Source organism: Boleophthalmus pectinirostris, unplaced genomic scaffold (assembly GCF_026225935.1).
Source record: "Boleophthalmus pectinirostris isolate CB_2022bp ecotype Guang Dong unplaced genomic scaffold, ASM2622593v1 HiC_scaffold_23, whole genome shotgun sequence".
In the NCBI taxonomy this organism is placed as follows: Eukaryota; Metazoa; Chordata; class Actinopteri; order Gobiiformes; family Gobiidae; genus Boleophthalmus; species Boleophthalmus pectinirostris.
The window spans coordinates 18,695,480-18,712,532 of record NW_026571207.1 but is presented as its reverse complement, the minus strand read 5'-3'; the positions used below and the strand labels follow the sequence as shown (position 1 = coordinate 18,712,532).

Here is a 17,053-nt window from a genome sequence, read left to right as displayed (position 1 = left end):
ACACTTTCCATGCACTGCTGCAGCAGCAACTGAAATCGGCACTACCCACTTGTTCAGAAAAAAAAAAATTCATTCCCCAGAATACTCCACTAAATGTGGAAACTGAACTGATTTCTGTTATTAAATTATATTTTTTTACTCATCTGTCCCCTTTTTATTGTCCGCTGTGGGAACAAAAATTTGCTCCAATAATACCAGCAATACCAACTCATGCTTAACAAAAATAAATACATTTTTTCAAATAAACTTTCTAGCCCTAGTATCGCTACATTAATGTTTTTGGCCCTTAGTGGTTAAACATGTCTTAAATCTTTAAGTCCTTAAAGTACAGACAATTTTCAATAAGTGGGGTGAGAGACTGCATAAACCACAAAACATCTGTGATAAAAACTGGCTTTGTAATAAAAGTAACAATAAAAGGGATCAACTTTAAATATATGTTTAAATGTAAACATTATTTATTTACAGAAATAAATTAACAATTGCAATACTCTGAAATGTAAGAGGTGAATGTTAGAATGCATTTTTCATCCTGTTCTAATTATTCCTGTGAGACTATTGTCTGTACCGTCTTAAACAGGCGATACTTTAAACAGCGGACGGTTAGTTGAAAGACAGAAAATAATAATTAATTCTTGCTTCTCCAAAGTGAGGAATCTTTACTAACCTATATTTAAATTCAATAAATAATTATTTACATAACTTAAGTCCAAAATTGATTCAACAGTTGAGTCCATATTTTACGTTCTCTGGCACCATCATAGATTATATAATCCAAAGGCTGTTGCTGTTTCATCATACCGGACTAGAGAGATGTCCTCAGTCCATATACTCAGCTGGTTGCCTCTTTCCAGTTTGATCACATCTTCTGCAGTGGCTGTGCACAAAGTGGATATTGTAAGGCAAAATGCATCCATTATAGATTTGGGTTTATCCGTTGTGGTTTTCCTCCACAGCACTCTGTTGGTAAGGGGGATAGAGGAGTGACTTTTGGAGAAAGTCACCCTTGAGTAAACAAAGTAGTCTCCGGGTTTCTCGATGGTCAGCCAGCTGCTGTTGTAGTAGTTAATGTATGGCTGGCTGTATTGACTGTGTTTGAGGTCCCATTTGAGATGTCCACCTAAAAAAAATATAAACCTATAGTCAGTAAAAATAAAGCATACTCATAGGAAAGTCTATAGTAAAAGAGATTATTACGTTGGGGTCTGTGTGGCGTGGTTGGCCTTTGAAACTTCATTCGGGCAAAAACTCTATGTGACTCTCTTTTCTCGACATGGGGGCTGTGCTGCTCTTGCATAGAAAACTCTGGAAAAAATAACAAATGTTGAATCTGGGACTCAATGAGAATCCAGTGAACCATTTTGTTAGGGTTAGGGTTAGGGTTAGGGTTAGGTTGCACTTACTTGCTTCAGCAGATGAGACAGGCATATCCTAAAAACACCAGATAGTCAGGTTGTGGTCACATCAGCTATTAGACCATAATTGATCAAACAAACATACTTAAAACTAGTATCACAATGTATTGAAATTGTATAGCAATTTTTATTATAAAGGAGCTGAATTTCCCATACCTGTTTTCTTTGTGGTATGCCATTCGTGTACAGGTAGATAAAGCCCAGTATGGACAGAAGCAGATTGAACAGCACCACTGTGACCATGAAGCACATGACGGTCCTGCTGTGGCCCTGGGGCAGCATTGTGGTGGGGATGAGCACAGGTTGGGGCCCCTTACGGGAGTTGTGCAGGCGCGGGGGCACCGGCGGAGGGGCCACGCTGCTGTGGTACGTGTTGATCATAGCAGAGCTGGAGGTGCAAAGAGGCTCTTCAAGAGTGCTGCTCTAAGATGCTTCAGTTTTTCTCGTTTGACTTCCTGGAAAGGATGAAGTCTTTCTGTGTGCACATACATGTTTCAAAGGCTTTCATATGTTCTTCCTTCCTCTGCTTGCACGCTTCACCTTTGCATTACTAAGAACTCTTCTATTTACAGATGTTCTTTCATTATAACCACACAACAAAATGCACTCACTATACAAGCATATTCTGCTGTTAATGAGAACTGGAAAATCTTACAAAAAGCACAACATAAAACTATACATTAAAGGCAGATGATCAAAAATGAATACAATTGTGATATGCTAAATTTGAATATCAAATATACAATTTTATTGTTAAAAACTAATTATGAATTAAATAGGGGAAAGTATTATGTAAACATCCAAATAATTAAATGATGTTTCTGCACTTTTGTTTCTGTAAATTTGTAATTATTTCATAAACTAATTAATTTAAATGTGTTTAAAGATGTTGTAACATGTTTTTTTGACTGACATAATTTGCTCTAAATCAAGATATCAAGATATACAATTACTACTATAAAGAAGATATACTATATACTACTATTACATAAATAAATAAATAAAGATAAAAAAATAGGAGCATTTAATAATACTTTTCACCTGTGCACGCCAGCTCAGCTGTGGTGGGACATTTACTCAAAAACAGACATTGCTGAGGTTTCTGTCAAACCAGACTGACCTGAATAGACTTCATGAGAAAGAGTTTATTCACATGGTACAGTGATACTGAGATGATCACAGGGAACAATTAAGTTAGAGTTGAATAATTAAACAAAAGTGAAATTTGGATAATAGTTGTAATGGTAAAAAAAAAAAGTATGGTACGATGAATAACACTTTATATATATATATATATTGTTCTTTGTTTTGTATAACAGTAATTATTATTTGTTCATTATAAGCTGCAATATTTCTCTAAAAACAACTTAATAACATTCCTGCTTTCCTGTTCAACTCTTTTTTTTTTCTAGCAAGTCCACAGCAGTGGGCAGATATAGGGGGTATTTGATACAGAATTTTTCTGAGCACTTATAGAATAGTTAAAAGTCCATTTCACAAGTTATGTCTTCTTCATTGTCTCATTTGAAATAAATTTAGTCTAAAGTTAAAGGAAATAAGAGTTACAATCAAAAAAATGGCATGAAAATATTCTGAAGTATTATGAAGTTTTATGCAGTATAGTGAACAACTATAGTGTGGTTTTCAGTCCGCCCATTGTAAACAGAGGCCTGTTTAAGTGTGCTGAGGTGCAGTTGTGTGGAGCTCAGAGAGGTTTGTCTATTCAGTGGAGACAATACAGTGAAAGGCTTCTTTGGAATTGGAGGTCCCTCTTCTTGAGCACAATTTGGATCATCTTGACACTTTATGAAGGCCACAAAACACCTGTAAAACTAAGGAAACATCTTCTATCAGATCTAAGCAACAGGAATATAAGACATCTTATTTCCTCTCTCACCTGGTTGTTGAAGAAGATATAGATGACAGGGTTAACCACAGTGCTAAACTTGGCAAGAATGGAGGGCACTATACTTGCCACAGGAGACACAGTCCCAGAGCGACCAAATGTGGCGATGAGAGCCATGATGCCATAGGGCATCCAGCAGAACATGTAGCAGGACACCATGGACAGCACCATGAGCAAGATGTGCTGCTCCCTCCGCTGGGCTGAAAGCACGTTGATCTTACCCACCTGAAACTCAAGCAGCGAGTTTTAATAAAACATTTTTTAAAGCCCTTCACTTTGTTTTTATTTGTTTATATTTTAGCTTGAAGTTAGGGAGAATTTTTGCTACTACTACCAGTATAAAAAAAATCGCCATGAGTACAAATAATTTTAATATTTCAAAGAATGCTTGCATGGCGCCATCTGATGGCTAAAAGTGGACACATTATATAAACTGACAAAGTTATAACAGGCAGCATGTGATGGAGTTAGAGTCATACAAAGATTTTACTATATGTCTCTTCAGTGGGGATGTGATGATTTGTCTGATCATGAGTTAAAGGAATTTGCTGGTCTTTTTTAAGCCTATATTTTGAACCAGTTGTTTCCTCCTGTCTTACTGTCTCACACACCATGAGCTATGAGCTAACCTAAGTCTGTGTCGTGACTCATGAGCCCAGTAATTAGGGCTAGTGCATCAGCGGGGCTCTCACTGTAGCTCCTTCACCTCTTCAACCTCTAATTTCAATCTGGGCTTTATGCTTTGGTGGTGCATCCTGGCAGTGTTACGTGAAGATTTATTTTAATTATTTCAGGGAATCAATTCAACACATTTTTTTCTTTCATTTTACTCTTATTTGGTAATACTGTGGGATTACAGTTACAGGAGATGACATTTTGGACAACTAACTTGAGAAATGTCAAGAGGTGTGAGTTTTAAATTACTGACCAACCAGTTATAAACAACAAGCAGAAGATAATACAAGTACAATATGAGTAAACCATAATGTAACCTTATCTTCATGTGACGCTCTATGACTTGAGTTGAGTGTAATGGCCCTCTGACATGGCTGGTCATAGAGCTGTGTAGTCTAATGAGCTTCTGGAANTAATGTTGCATTTATTATTTTTTTATTTTTATAGTTCAAAGTGTCATACTGTTTCACCTGTTGCACTGATTTCAGTTTTTTTTTAAGTTTAAATAAAATCCGTTAATGTGTAGTTAGTCTGAATGTGGAGACTATCCATAAAAAGCCATATTAACTGTATGATTTGACAATTTTGTGTCCTTAGTATTGCATAAGTATATTCATAGTATTGAATTGTAATGATCATTTGAACATTCTTGTTGCTAAGTGTTGTACCCATTTCACCATGCAAAACAAAACTGGTCTGAAATCCCTCCCCTTACAGCATTTATTTGATAAGTCCAAAATGGTCCAAGCTAAATTGTTTTTTAAGAGTGCACCGTGTAACATTTTTGATGGGTCAGTCTAATGCTTTTCTTCATGGAAATGTTATTGCTTTGTCGGGAATCATTCACAGTTTGTTATTAAACCTTTCTATCGTCATGGAGACCAAACCAGACCAGGTTACAGGTCAGGTCTGTGGAGAGGCGAACCCACTCAGTGAGAATGCCTGTTTTTCTAGATATTTTTGAACTACAAAACTATCCGTAATTTAATAAATGTAAGTTAGAGCTGTTTGCAATGATATATCCATAGAAACAAGGTGACAGATCCAACCAAAGTTACATAGTGCACTTTAAAGCAGTCTTTGATTTTAAGCACAGTTCATTTATATCAATTTTGATGGAGATCACATATACTGTATTCTTCTAATAATAAACAGGGGATATCTAGCATATCTTAATTGAAATAAATGTAATAAGCCTTGTTTTGTGTTTTATTGAAAAAGATCATACAATAGAAAATGGAGACTCACATTGGAGAACAGTCTTATGTTATGGAGAGAAACATTTAGATCCTTCAGTGAATTACTTGACAATGTCCGCATTTACTTTTTTACATTCAATACTTTTGTGCGAGAGCTTTTCAGACGATTAATTTCTTAAATGGCAAAAATATACAGTGTTTCCTAGACAGTATCTACTCTACCATGGCTAGAGATGGGTTCCAGATATGATCTAAGAAATGATAACTAAATTAAGCTTATAAAGTGGTTATAAAAAGAAAACAAAAATAAATGTTTGGTTAAAAAAAGGAAGAAAAAAAATTAAGTGATTAAAATATATGAAAACTAATCAAAGTGGCAAAGGCAAAGTAGTAAAGCCTCAAAATTAAAATTGTGGATCTGGGAGGGCATCTGGTTTAGAGACCTAATAAAGGCTGTTGCTCTGACAATATAGAAATATAGCCTTGTTTTTAGCATATCTCTTCCAAATACTTCAAATTAGAGTTTAAAAGTCTTGTTATTAGCCAAGGCAACTCCTGAATATAAAATATAACTAATAATTCCATTCATATTATTAGTTTTGATCTGTTTTGATAACCGTTACAAATAATTTTTTCTTGTGCAATTGTGTTATGGTGGCAAGTAACCCCACATGAGAAAGTATTGATAGAAATTGAAAGCTACAGTATTATTTTAGTATTATTTTCAGTAGTATTTCAGTAGTATTTTAGGTTGCAGCAATTTATGTCACTGAAAATGACTTGATAGACATTTTAAAAGATATGGATTTACCTTAATAAACTGAACAGGAAAGGCTATTTGTGCTTAAATATGTGCAATGACACTTGATAAACTGCGAAACTCTGTAAATGATTGGAAAAAAAGAAATGACAAGAGATTTAAGAGTTGAAAATAATGAAAAAAATCAAAATGATTGTGTGCGAAAAAGAATAAACTGCAGATTTTAATCACAAAAAACAGCAAATTTTGTGAAAATGTAGTGTCAAATTGTCCTTTTTGACAGTTCTGTGTAGATCAACATTACGAATCCTTGGTGCAACTTGACCGGTTTTTCTTTTCATCTTGTAAAAACACAACATAAATGTTTTTTTGTCCATAGAAATATTTACAAAAAGACAGAAGCCGGATTTGCCACGTCAGCCGATTTAGCATCTTCAGCGTCATTCCGAATCCTCCTCTTCTGGTATGTACGGTTTGTCGTCCAGGGAGTCAAAATTGTCGTTGCCATGGTTACTGTTGTATTTGGGGTGCAGCTCTCTCATTGACAGGATGCGGACCAGCATAGACTCCATGGTGGTGTCATCCAGTGGTGTGGAGGAGAACCACAGGGGGCTGTTCGGGACACAGCAGCGCTCTGGGAGCAGGTAGAACAGGTTTGTGCGCTGCTTCACTGATTCAGAACTGAGAGGAAAAAAGTAAAGGTTTGGGAAATTAAGTTATGAAGCACAATTTATTCAACAATGAAAGGAAACAGTGGGATAAAAATAAAATAAAAATAAAAACTGTAGCATCAATTAAAGGTGCGCTAGTGGAGAGTTCGCCGCCTGCTTGTCTCTATAGAAATGCATTGTGCTCTATGGGAGAATTCTTTCTTAGGTACTGCAGCTCCAGAGCTAGTCAAACTCGCTCAGGACAGAGGGTGCGTGTCTTATCCAATTATTATTATAGATCCATGGCTCAAACAAGGACCAAACCAGAACAAGACCCTTATTTTCTTAAACAGTTTCAAATGATCATATCACAGATGAACAGAGTGCACCACAGATATAACTCAGGCTTCTATAGAGTTTGATGTCAAATACATCATCAAGTCTCACCATTTTGAGAGGTAGAATTCATAAAGTCGGACAGGACATCGAAGAGGATTCTCTGAGTTTTCAGGCATCTCTAGCACCTCCTCTGTTGGGTCCTCGCTCTTTCCGCTTCTTTGGCGCTGGTGCATCTGTATCTGACCAAAAAAAAGTCAAACAATTTAATAATGATCTATTATTCTGAAAAAATAAAATGGCAATTTATGGATTTGAGTTCTAGAAAACTTGCAAAACTCGATTATGCCATTCATTTAAAATGGCACTTACTGTTGTCAAAATACTAAACTTCAAACTTGATTCTGGTACTAAAGAAAAGTCCTGATATTGGGTCCAAAGCATTAACATCTCAATTGAAAAAGTTAAAAAGAGCACCTTTAAACAATAGTAATAGTAATAGTAAGTAATAGAAAACTCAAGATTTTAAGCCAATGGTTGTTTTGGATCTAATGGTAGGATACACATTCACATATTCATATGTTGCTTCCAAGTAGTTTCATAGTTTCACTGCTGTGGGTCTTTTAAGGTTGTTTTATAATGTTGTTTCCACATCAAAACATACCTGGAGTTGTGTTGTGTTTTGTTTCATTCACACATGTTTAACACACAAACCCTGAATATTTAGACTGAATTCTTCCCTCAAACAGAAAACACTCTGTTCCACCTTGTGATGTCATGTGGTAATACAGGAAGTTCTCCATTGTGGTTTTAAACTCCATACACCTTCACTAGAATAATTTGGATAATTTCAGCCCTGGAATTGCCCAGCATTTTGAGCTTTGGAGATGTAGACAGACTAACAAAACACAACTCAAAGTATGTTTTTCATGAGCTATCACCATTCTAACATGGCTTAAAGCTCACAAGAGTTGATTTGTATAATATAAGTTTTTGCAAGCTTTTATAGTCAAAGGAGCCTGCAATTCTATCAAATCAAGGTTACTATTATTTCCACAGCTTTATTTTGCAACATGTGATACCTGCTGCTGGGGGCACTTGTGGCAGCACGTGCTGGGGCACAGGAGGGTAAAAGCGGAGGAAGGTGGTCTTGTTGTTGCTGGGGTCGGTTTTTGTGCAGCGCATGACGTGAGCGAATGAGAGCTGCCGATGCTGCTCCACCGTCCGAAAGCCAAAGTGTTTACAGCAGAAAAAAAGCAGTGTATTCAGCAGCACGATGGGGGAATATGCCCCCAACTGTTTACACTCCCACATGAATGACTCCTCCACACGGGAATGCACGTAACCTGTAAACAAAATACAGAAAGAAGATACAAGGGTTTAATGTCAAATCAAATATGGAGACTGGTGGACACGTGAAGAGAGACATTGCACATAACCTGTTAACAAAATACAGAAAGAAGATACAAAGGTTTACATCTTTTTAGCACATTTTTTAAAACAGCTATCATTCACAAACACACCTGCACATTGAATTCAGCTTGTTTTTTTCAACACTAGAGGCCTGCTCTCACGTGCTAAAAGACTTAGGCTGTGTTGAACAAATAATCTGTCTACACAGTCATTCAAACACGTTGATACTGAAGAAAAAAAAAAAAAATCATAAAAATTGGGGAAAAAGAGATTTCCTGAATAATTTTAGAATGATCTTGATCTGTATCAGAACCATTATTAAACCAAACTGAAACATTAAAGAAAAAAAACATTGAAATAAAATACAAAAAACATTTTAATGATTGCAAAATGAGCAGGTAAAACTCACCGCTGGATGTGACGATGGGTTTGAAGTCTCCCAACATCTTTGTGAAATCTGCAGAAAATCGACTGTAAGAACCGATCCATGAAGATGTTCTCCACACGACCATTATCAAACAGGTGCTAAAACAGGAAATAAGAGCGTACAGGTTTAAAGGCTGAAGTTAAAAATAAGCATTATGGAACTTTCTTGGTGGTATGTCTGCCATGTGCTTGTCTCCATGAAGATCGTATTGTTAGGAATATTTTACATTATAGCATTAAAGATATCTGTTACCACGATACAGATACATTTATTGTGATCATTCAAACATTTTCAGGCCATAACTCCTCGCTTTGAATAGATGACTACCTTTGAAACCAGCTGAACATTTGAGCAAATAACAATAGTATCTCCATGAGGACAAGCAGTTGACAGAAACCCACGAAAACGTTACAGAATACACCTTTAACCATGTAAATTACTGTGAGAGTATTCTGTTACCTTCTGAATGCCGAGGCAGAGGTAGTAGAGGCTGTCGGGGGAATAGGGTTCTCCATTTGGACGTTTAATTTCAGACATGAAGAAACACAGACTCATACTGAGCTCTGCTGTGGTGCACTGGAGCACATCCTCCTTCAATTCAAAGGGGCGAGCTGTAAAAATACAAATGTAAAACACAAGACAGTTCTAATAATGTAAATAACACAGTTTCTATTTACAGCCAATGCGCAGTTTCTGTAGCTGTGGTTGATTTCGTCTCCAATGGACCCATTGTTTCCAGGCGTTCAGTCCGTATTCACTTTTCAATGTCACTTCTGTGTTAACAGGGGCGCTGGGGACCTCTGGCTCTGGGGACTTGGTGTACCGCTTTGGCTTACGACCCTTCAAATATATATAAAATAAAATAAAATAAAAGATCATTCATAGGTATACGATTTAGGTACAATAATTTTATGGACCCGGGAAGTAATGCAAGTGTGCTGTTAGCATCCTTGTTGCCATGACTGCAAAATTCCACTCTGAAAGTTGTGATAAGCACTTTAAACTCATCGCGGTGAATAATTAGGACATTAGGAATGCACAAGGTAAGTGAGGAATAAATTTGGATCACTGCAAGTAATTCAAATTAAACAAATTTTTTTTTATCACTTTAAAAAAAAGTAAAAATATCTGAATCTTACCCGTCTTTTCTCTCTGGCTTTCCGAGGATGTCTTGCAGGAGGTGATGGGGCACGAGGGGCCATTTGTCTTAGTTGGGACAATGACTCCAATGATTCTGTGAAAAAAAGAAATTTAGCCCCTCTTACCATTTTTGGTGACACCTAAACAAGACCATGAACGCTCATATTGATCACAGGCTCCTGAAAATGTGTTGTTTAAATCAGTTTTTAGACTTTCTCATAACTTTTCATCTAAGTTTTGTGTCCATGGTAACTGCTGAACATCCGCAATGGAAATGCATTTTAGAACACCCAAGCTTGATGTCAATGCCAGTATTAACATGCCCATCTGAGAGATTTTAAAAATATACATCTTTCCATGGTGTCGCTTAATCCATGGGGAGGCTGTATGCGGTTCATGACTGAATCGCTTCCTACGGGATGCAATGAGCTCCTTAAAGTACAGACAATTTTCAATAAGTGGGGTGAGAGACTGCATAAACCACAAAACATCTGTGATAAAAACTGGCTTTGTAATAAAAGTAACAATAAAAGGGATCAACTTTAAATATATGTTTAAATGTAAACATTATTTATTTACAGAAATAAATTAACAATTGCAATACTCTGAAATGTAAGAGGTGAATGTTAGAATGCATTTTTCATCCTGTTCTAATTATTCCTGTGAGACTATTGTCTGTACCGTCTTAAACAGGCGATACTTTAAACAGCGGACGGTTAGTTGAAAGACAGAAAATAATAATTAATTCTTGCTTCTCCAAAGTGAGGAATCTTTACTAACCTATATTTAAATTCAATAAATAATTATTTACATAACTTAAGTCCAAAATTGATTCAACAGTTGAGTCCATATTTTACGTTCTCTGGCACCATCATAGATTATATAATCCAAAGGCTGTTGCTGTTTCATCATACCGGACTAGAGAGATGTCCTCAGTCCATATACTCAGCTGGTTGCCTCTTTCCAGTTTGATCACATCTTCTGCAGTGGCTGTGCACAAAGTGGATATTGTAAGGCAAAATGCATCCATTATAGATTTGGGTTTATCCGTTGTGGTTTTCCTCCACAGCACTCTGTTGGTAAGGGGGATAGAGGAGTGACTTTTGGAGAAAGTCACCCTTGAGTAAACAAAGTAGTCTCCGGGTTTCTCGATGGTCAGCCAGCTGCTGTTGTAGTAGTTAATGTATGGCTGGCTGTATTGACTGTGTTTGAGGTCCCATTTGAGATGTCCACCTAAAAAAAATATAAACCTATAGTCAGTAAAAATAAAGCATACTCATAGGAAAGTCTATAGTAAAAGAGATTATTACGTTGGGGTCTGTGTGGCGTGGTTGGCCTTTGAAACTTCATTCGGGCAAAAACTCTATGTGACTCTCTTTTCTCGACATGGGGGCTGTGCTGCTCTTGCATAGAAAACTCTGGAAAAAATAACAAATGTTGAATCTGGGACTCAATGAGAATCCAGTGAACCATTTTGTTAGCACTTACTTGCTTCAGCAGATGAGACAGGCATATCCTAAAAACACCAGATAGTCAGGTTGTGGTCACATCAGCTATTAGACCATAATTGATCAAACAAACATACTTAAAACTAGTATCACAATGTATTGAAATTGTATAGCAATTTTTATTATAAAGGAGCTGAATTTCCCATACCTGTTTTCTTTGTGGTATGCCATTCGTGTACAGGTAGATAAAGCCCAGTATGGACAGAAGCAGATTGAACAGCACCACTGTGACCATGAAGCACATGACGGTCCTGCTGTGGCCCTGGGGCAGCATTGTGGTGGGGATGAGCACAGGTTGGGGCCCCTTACGGGAGTTGTGCAGGCGCGGGGGCACCGGCGGAGGGGCCACGCTGCTGTGGTACGTGTTGATCATAGCAGAGCTGGAGGTGCAAAGAGGCTCTTCAAGAGTGCTGCTCTAAGATGCTTCAGTTTTTCTCGTTTGACTTCCTGGAAAGGATGAAGTCTTTCTGTGTGCACATACATGTTTCAAAGGCTTTCATATGTTCTTCCTTCCTCTGCTTGCACGCTTCACCTTTGCATTACTAAGAACTCTTCTATTTACAGATGTTCTTTCATTATAACCACACAACAAAATGCACTCACTATACAAGCATATTCTGCTGTTAATGAGAACTGGAAAATCTTACAAAAAGCACAACATAAAACTATACATTAAAGGCAGATGATCAAAAATGAATACAATTGTGATATGCTAAATTTGAATATCAAATATACAATTTTATTGTTAAAAACTAATTATGAATTAAATAGGGGAAAGTATTATGTAAACATCCAAATAATTAAATGATGTTTCTGCACTTTTGTTTCTGTAAATTTGTAATTATTTCATAAACTAATTAATTTAAATGTGTTTAAAGATGTTGTAACATGTTTTTTTGACTGACATAATTTGCTCTAAATCAAGATATCAAGATATACAATTACTACTATAAAGAAGATATACTATATACTACTATTACATAAATAAATAAATAAATAAAGATAAAAAAATAGGAGCATTTAATAATACTTTTCACCTGTGCACGCCAGCTCAGCTGTGGTGGGACATTTACTCAAAAACAGACATTGCTGAGGTTTCTGTCAAACCAGACTGACCTGAATAGACTTCATGAGAAAGAGTTTATTCACATGGTACAGTGATACTGAGATGATCACAGGGAACAATTAAGTTAGAGTTGAATAATTAAACAAAAGTGAAATTTGGATAGTTGTAATGGTAAAAAAAAAAGTATGGTACGATGAATAACACTTTATATATATATATATATTGTTCTTTGTTTTGTATAACAGTAATTATTATTTGTTCATTATAAGCTGCAATATTTCTCTAAAACAACTTAATAACATTCCTGCTTTCCTGTTCAACTCTTTTTTTTTTCTAGCAAGTCCACAGCAGTGGGCAGATATAGGGGGTATTTGATACAGAATTTTTCTGAGCACTTATAGAATAGTTAAAAGTCCATTTCACAAGTTATGTCTTCTTCATTGTCTCATTTGAAATAAATTTAGTCTAAAGTTAAAGGAAATAAGAGTTACAATCAAAAAAATGGCATGAAAATATTCTGAAGTATTATGAAGTTTTATGCAGTATAGTGAACAACTATAGTGTGGTTTTCAGTCCGCCCATTGTAAACAGAGGCCTGTTTAAGTGTGCTGAGGTGCAGTTGTGTGGAGCTCAGAGAGGTTTGTCTATTCAGTGGAGACAATACAGTGAAAGGCTTCTTTGGAATTGGAGGTCCCTCTTCTTGAGCACAATTTGGATCATCTTGACACTTTATGAAGGCCACAAAACACCTGTAAAACTAAGGAAACATCTTCTATCAGATCTAAGCAACAGGAATATAAGACATCTTATTTCCTCTCTCACCTGGTTGTTGAAGAAGATATAGATGACAGGGTTAACCACAGTGCTAAACTTGGCAAGAATGGAGGGCACTATACTTGCCACAGGAGACACAGTCCCAGAGCGACCAAATGTGGCGATGAGAGCCATGATGCCATAGGGCATCCAGCAGAACATGTAGCAGGACACCATGGACAGCACCATGAGCAAGATGTGCTGCTCCCTCCGCTGGGCTGAAAGCACGTTGATCTTACCCACCTGAAACTCAAGCAGCGAGTTTTAATAAAACATTTTTTAAAGCCCTTCACTTTGTTTTTATTTGTTTATATTTTAGCTTGAAGTTAGGGAGAATTTTTGCTACTACTACCAGTATAAAAAAAATCGCCATGAGTACAAATAATTTTAATATTTCAAAGAATGCTTGCATGGCGCCATCTGATGGCTAAAAGTGGACACATTATATAAACTGACAAAGTTATAACAGGCAGCATGTGATGGAGACTATATGTCTCTTCAGTGGGGATGTGATGATTTGTCTGATCATGAGTTAAAGGAATTTGCTGGTCTTTTTTAAGCCTATATTTTGAACCAGTTGTTTCCTCCTGTCTTACTGTCTCACACACCATGAGCTATGAGCTAACCTAAGTCTGTGTCGTGACTCATGAGCCCAGTAATTAGGGCTAGTGCATCAGCGGGGCTCTCACTGTAGCTCCTTCACCTCTTCAACCTCTAATTTCAATCTGGGCTTTATGCTTTGGTGGTGCATCCTGGCAGTGTTACGTGAAGATTTATTTTAATTATTTCAGGGAATCAATTCAACACATTTTTTCTTTCATTTTACTCTTATTTGGTAATACTGTGGGATTACAGTTACAGGAGATGACATTTTGGACAACTAACTTGAGAAATGTCAAGAGGTGTGAGTTTTAAATTACTGACCAACCAGTTATAACAACAAGCAGAAGATAATACAAGTACAATATGAGTAAACCATAATGTAACCTTATCTTCATGTGACGCTCTATGACTTGAGTTGAGTGTAATGGCCCTCTGACATGGCTGGTCATAGAGCTGTGTAGTCTAATGAGCTTCTGGAAATAGGTGGGGCTCTCAGCTGGAATGTGGGCACACCATCTGAGCCCCTTACAGCAGCTGCAGGAGTCAAAGCCCTGAGGCGCAGTGTCATCTCCAGACAGGAGGGAGGACAATCTTACAGAAATGTGATTCACCCTTCTTTAAATATGAGCTGTTGATAGCTGCAAAACACTATGTGACAAGACTGACAGCAAGTCAGTTCCCTCATTATCAACTGGCCGGTTTAATGGTTGTGCACAGCAGCCTGATGAGTCACTGCCATCTGACGGGGTCATAACCAGTTACCTATTTGCCATCTCAAGCTTCCTCATTTGTGGGGGCACACATGAGAAACTTGTCTTGATATCATATCGTCATATGATCTTACCAAGAGAGTCCACAATGGATGTGGAGTTGACTTACCCTATTAATAGCCACCAGAATTTGTCCATACGAATAGATCATGAGCAGGAGAGGCAGCAGCAGGCAAAAGATGAAGAGACACAGCACATATGAGACACTGGCCACTGATCGTTGGTGCCACTGGACAGAGCATGTGGTGCCTGACCCCTCTGGCCCATAGCTGCTCCAGCCCAAAAACGGAGGCAGTGTCCACAGTAGAGAATAAAGCCAAGAGCCCAAAACGCAGAGCCGGGCCTGTCTGAAGTCGGACAGGTCCACCAGGGCACACCTCAGGACCGTGGTGTAGCGCTCGTAGGACAGCACAGCCAGGGACACGAGGGACACAATGCCTCATACGGGAAAAACAAGTCCAAGTTAGAACTAATGTTTTCAAAGAAGTATATTTGTGTAGTTTTCATCAGCTCTTGCCATGTACTTTGGCATGGAGTTCAAATTAAACGTCAATTAAGTCTTTAGCAAACTAGAAGTATGTTTTGCAGGTCTACCCTCCCTAAATAAAAGAAAAACAAAATAATAGGCTCCATAAAGCTCTAACAGTCATCACAGAATTGTCATCATCATGTCAAAGTTAGTAGCGTAAAATGCTGCTTTAAGTATAGAATAATGAAAATGATGTAGTTCATCATTCACGAGCTTTCTCTACAACTCACCAAATAGAGAGTTGGCGAATCCGTACCACTTACAGCCGACCTCCCCGATGAGCCACCTGCCGTAGAGACTCGCGGCGAAGCTGAACGGAGTCCCAAAGACGCACACGAGCACGTCGCTCAGGCTGATGTTTAGCAGGATCAGATTGATGGGGGTCCAAAGAGTGCGAAACTTGGCAAAGACGAGAAGCACCAAAAAGTTACTGACAAACCCCACTACCAGGATGAATCCGAGGCAAACCGCTACCACGTTGTGTCCGGTTTGGCTCAGTCCCACATGGCCCTGGTCTTTACCCGGGCTGTGAGTCGCGTCCTGCGTGCTGCTGCTCAGGGAGGGCTGGCTGTCTGCGGAGAGGTTGTAGCCTGTGCGAATGTGGACCACCATAGCAATGGGCAAAGAGGGCAAGAGAGGCGAGAGGCACATGGGTCTGCTGTGACCAGAACGAATGGGGGAGACCTGTGTGCCCTGTCAAGCTGTAAACACGACAGCTACCCTCCCTAACCAGACAGGACCCTCCATAGATTTTCTCAGCCTTTCTCAGCCTCTCATGCCTTTATCCCCAAATGCTTGTGTAAATAGATCAAATCACTTTTTTTTCCAGATGCTGCGTTTCAAGGCGATTGTGCTGAGTTAATTTCGTTTTGTGAATCAAATTTACGCATTATTCAAATTTCATGACATGTACCGGTCTGATTATGTGACTGTCCAAGAGGAAATTACAATTTTATTATCCCAGCGTTACGCTCCAGAAGTGCCCACTTTGTCCAATTGTACTGTTTTTATTCACAGTTTTGTTGTTGTTGTTGTTTTTACCTCAGCATTTTCATCTTATGAGTGATTCCATGGAGAGAGGCTACAAATGAAGATTATAAAACGCATTAATTTTGTTGTGCACCTCAACCAGTTTTGAAAAGTGCAGTTGAACACACACAGCACATAACCCTCAGGCTGCTGTCATTGTCTTATTCAGGTAAGAAGTGGTCATCAATGCACATGCACAACTGGAATCCAACCATCCATCTCTGGTTATGCCAAAGAAAGCTGAGGAATTAGTGCCTGATGCCTGAGAAATTGCCAACTGACTTTTGCTTTCTTATGATGTTCTGCCAAGGCCAATGTGGGTGAGGGGATGCAAAATATCTGTTTATGGCAAAATCACTACATGTTTGAAAATCAAGAAATCAAAGCAATATAATTATGCCTTATTTGACACAAGTCTTTTGCTATTTTTGCTACTTATTTAGAATTCATTATTATAATATATTACATTATATTGTGATATATAAGCTACTGTGTCCAAATAATTTCCCTTGTGGATCAATAAAGTTTGTCTAAATCAAATTATGTAAAATGTTCTGGGCACTATGTATGCTTTGCCTGGAATGTTTCGAAGCATGGCATTAACCTTATCTATCTTGCTTTTACTCAACTAAAGGTGCTGTATACCTTGGACAATATGCATTCCTACTGTGAGATAGAAAAATAGATCTAACTGTCTGAAGATAAATGGCACTAGGTGGCGCCTGCCTGGCTAGGTGCCAGACCCACCACAAGAAAAATTCCTTAGTGCACCTTTAATTTCATAGTGCCGAAGAATAAGTTATAATAACACACA

At 37.8% G+C, this 17,053-nt stretch overlaps 4 protein-coding genes and 1 pseudogene across 4 annotated transcripts; all 5 read right to left on the bottom strand.

Moving 5' to 3' along the window:
- Positions 1-436: 436 nt before the first annotated feature.
- Positions 437-1,922, bottom strand: LOC110158999 (tumor necrosis factor ligand superfamily member 15-like). Its single transcript, XM_020923562.2, has 4 exons — positions 1,572-1,922; positions 1,404-1,431; positions 1,198-1,305; positions 437-1,120 (listed from the first exon to the last, which is right to left on the bottom strand). Exons 1-4 carry the CDS (start codon positions 1,794-1,796, stop codon positions 759-761), a joined length of 723 nt encoding a protein of 240 aa, XP_020779221.1. The 5' UTR covers positions 1,797-1,922; the 3' UTR covers positions 437-758.
- A 3,267-nt stretch (positions 1,923-5,189) lies between these two features.
- On the bottom strand, positions 5,190-7,146 carry LOC129410744 (zinc finger MYM-type protein 4-like). The gene is made up of 2 exons (XM_055159672.1): positions 7,053-7,146; positions 5,190-6,636 (listed from the first exon to the last, which is right to left on the bottom strand). Exons 1-2 carry the CDS (start codon positions 7,118-7,120, stop codon positions 6,396-6,398), a joined length of 309 nt encoding a protein of 102 aa, XP_055015647.1. The 5' UTR covers positions 7,121-7,146; the 3' UTR covers positions 5,190-6,395.
- Positions 7,147-7,148: 2 nt separating this feature from the next.
- On the bottom strand, positions 7,149-10,010 carry LOC129410558 (zinc finger MYM-type protein 4-like; annotated as a pseudogene).
- Positions 10,011-10,470: 460 nt separating this feature from the next.
- cd40lg (CD40 ligand) lies at positions 10,471-11,928 on the bottom strand. Its single transcript, XM_055159384.1, has 4 exons — positions 11,578-11,928; positions 11,410-11,437; positions 11,232-11,339; positions 10,471-11,154 (listed from the first exon to the last, which is right to left on the bottom strand). The coding sequence occupies exons 1-4, from the start codon at positions 11,800-11,802 to the stop codon at positions 10,793-10,795; spliced, it is 723 nt and encodes a 240-aa protein (XP_055015359.1). The 5' UTR covers positions 11,803-11,928; the 3' UTR covers positions 10,471-10,792.
- A 940-nt stretch (positions 11,929-12,868) lies between these two features.
- Positions 12,869-15,822, bottom strand: tmtops3a (teleost multiple tissue opsin 3a). The gene is made up of 4 exons (XM_020923600.2): positions 15,441-15,822; positions 14,791-15,119; positions 13,318-13,551; positions 12,869-13,252 (listed from the first exon to the last, which is right to left on the bottom strand). Exons 1-4 carry the CDS (start codon positions 15,820-15,822, stop codon positions 13,031-13,033), a joined length of 1,167 nt encoding a protein of 388 aa, XP_020779259.2. The 3' UTR covers positions 12,869-13,030.
- Between the last annotated feature and the right edge of the window lie 1,231 nt (positions 15,823-17,053).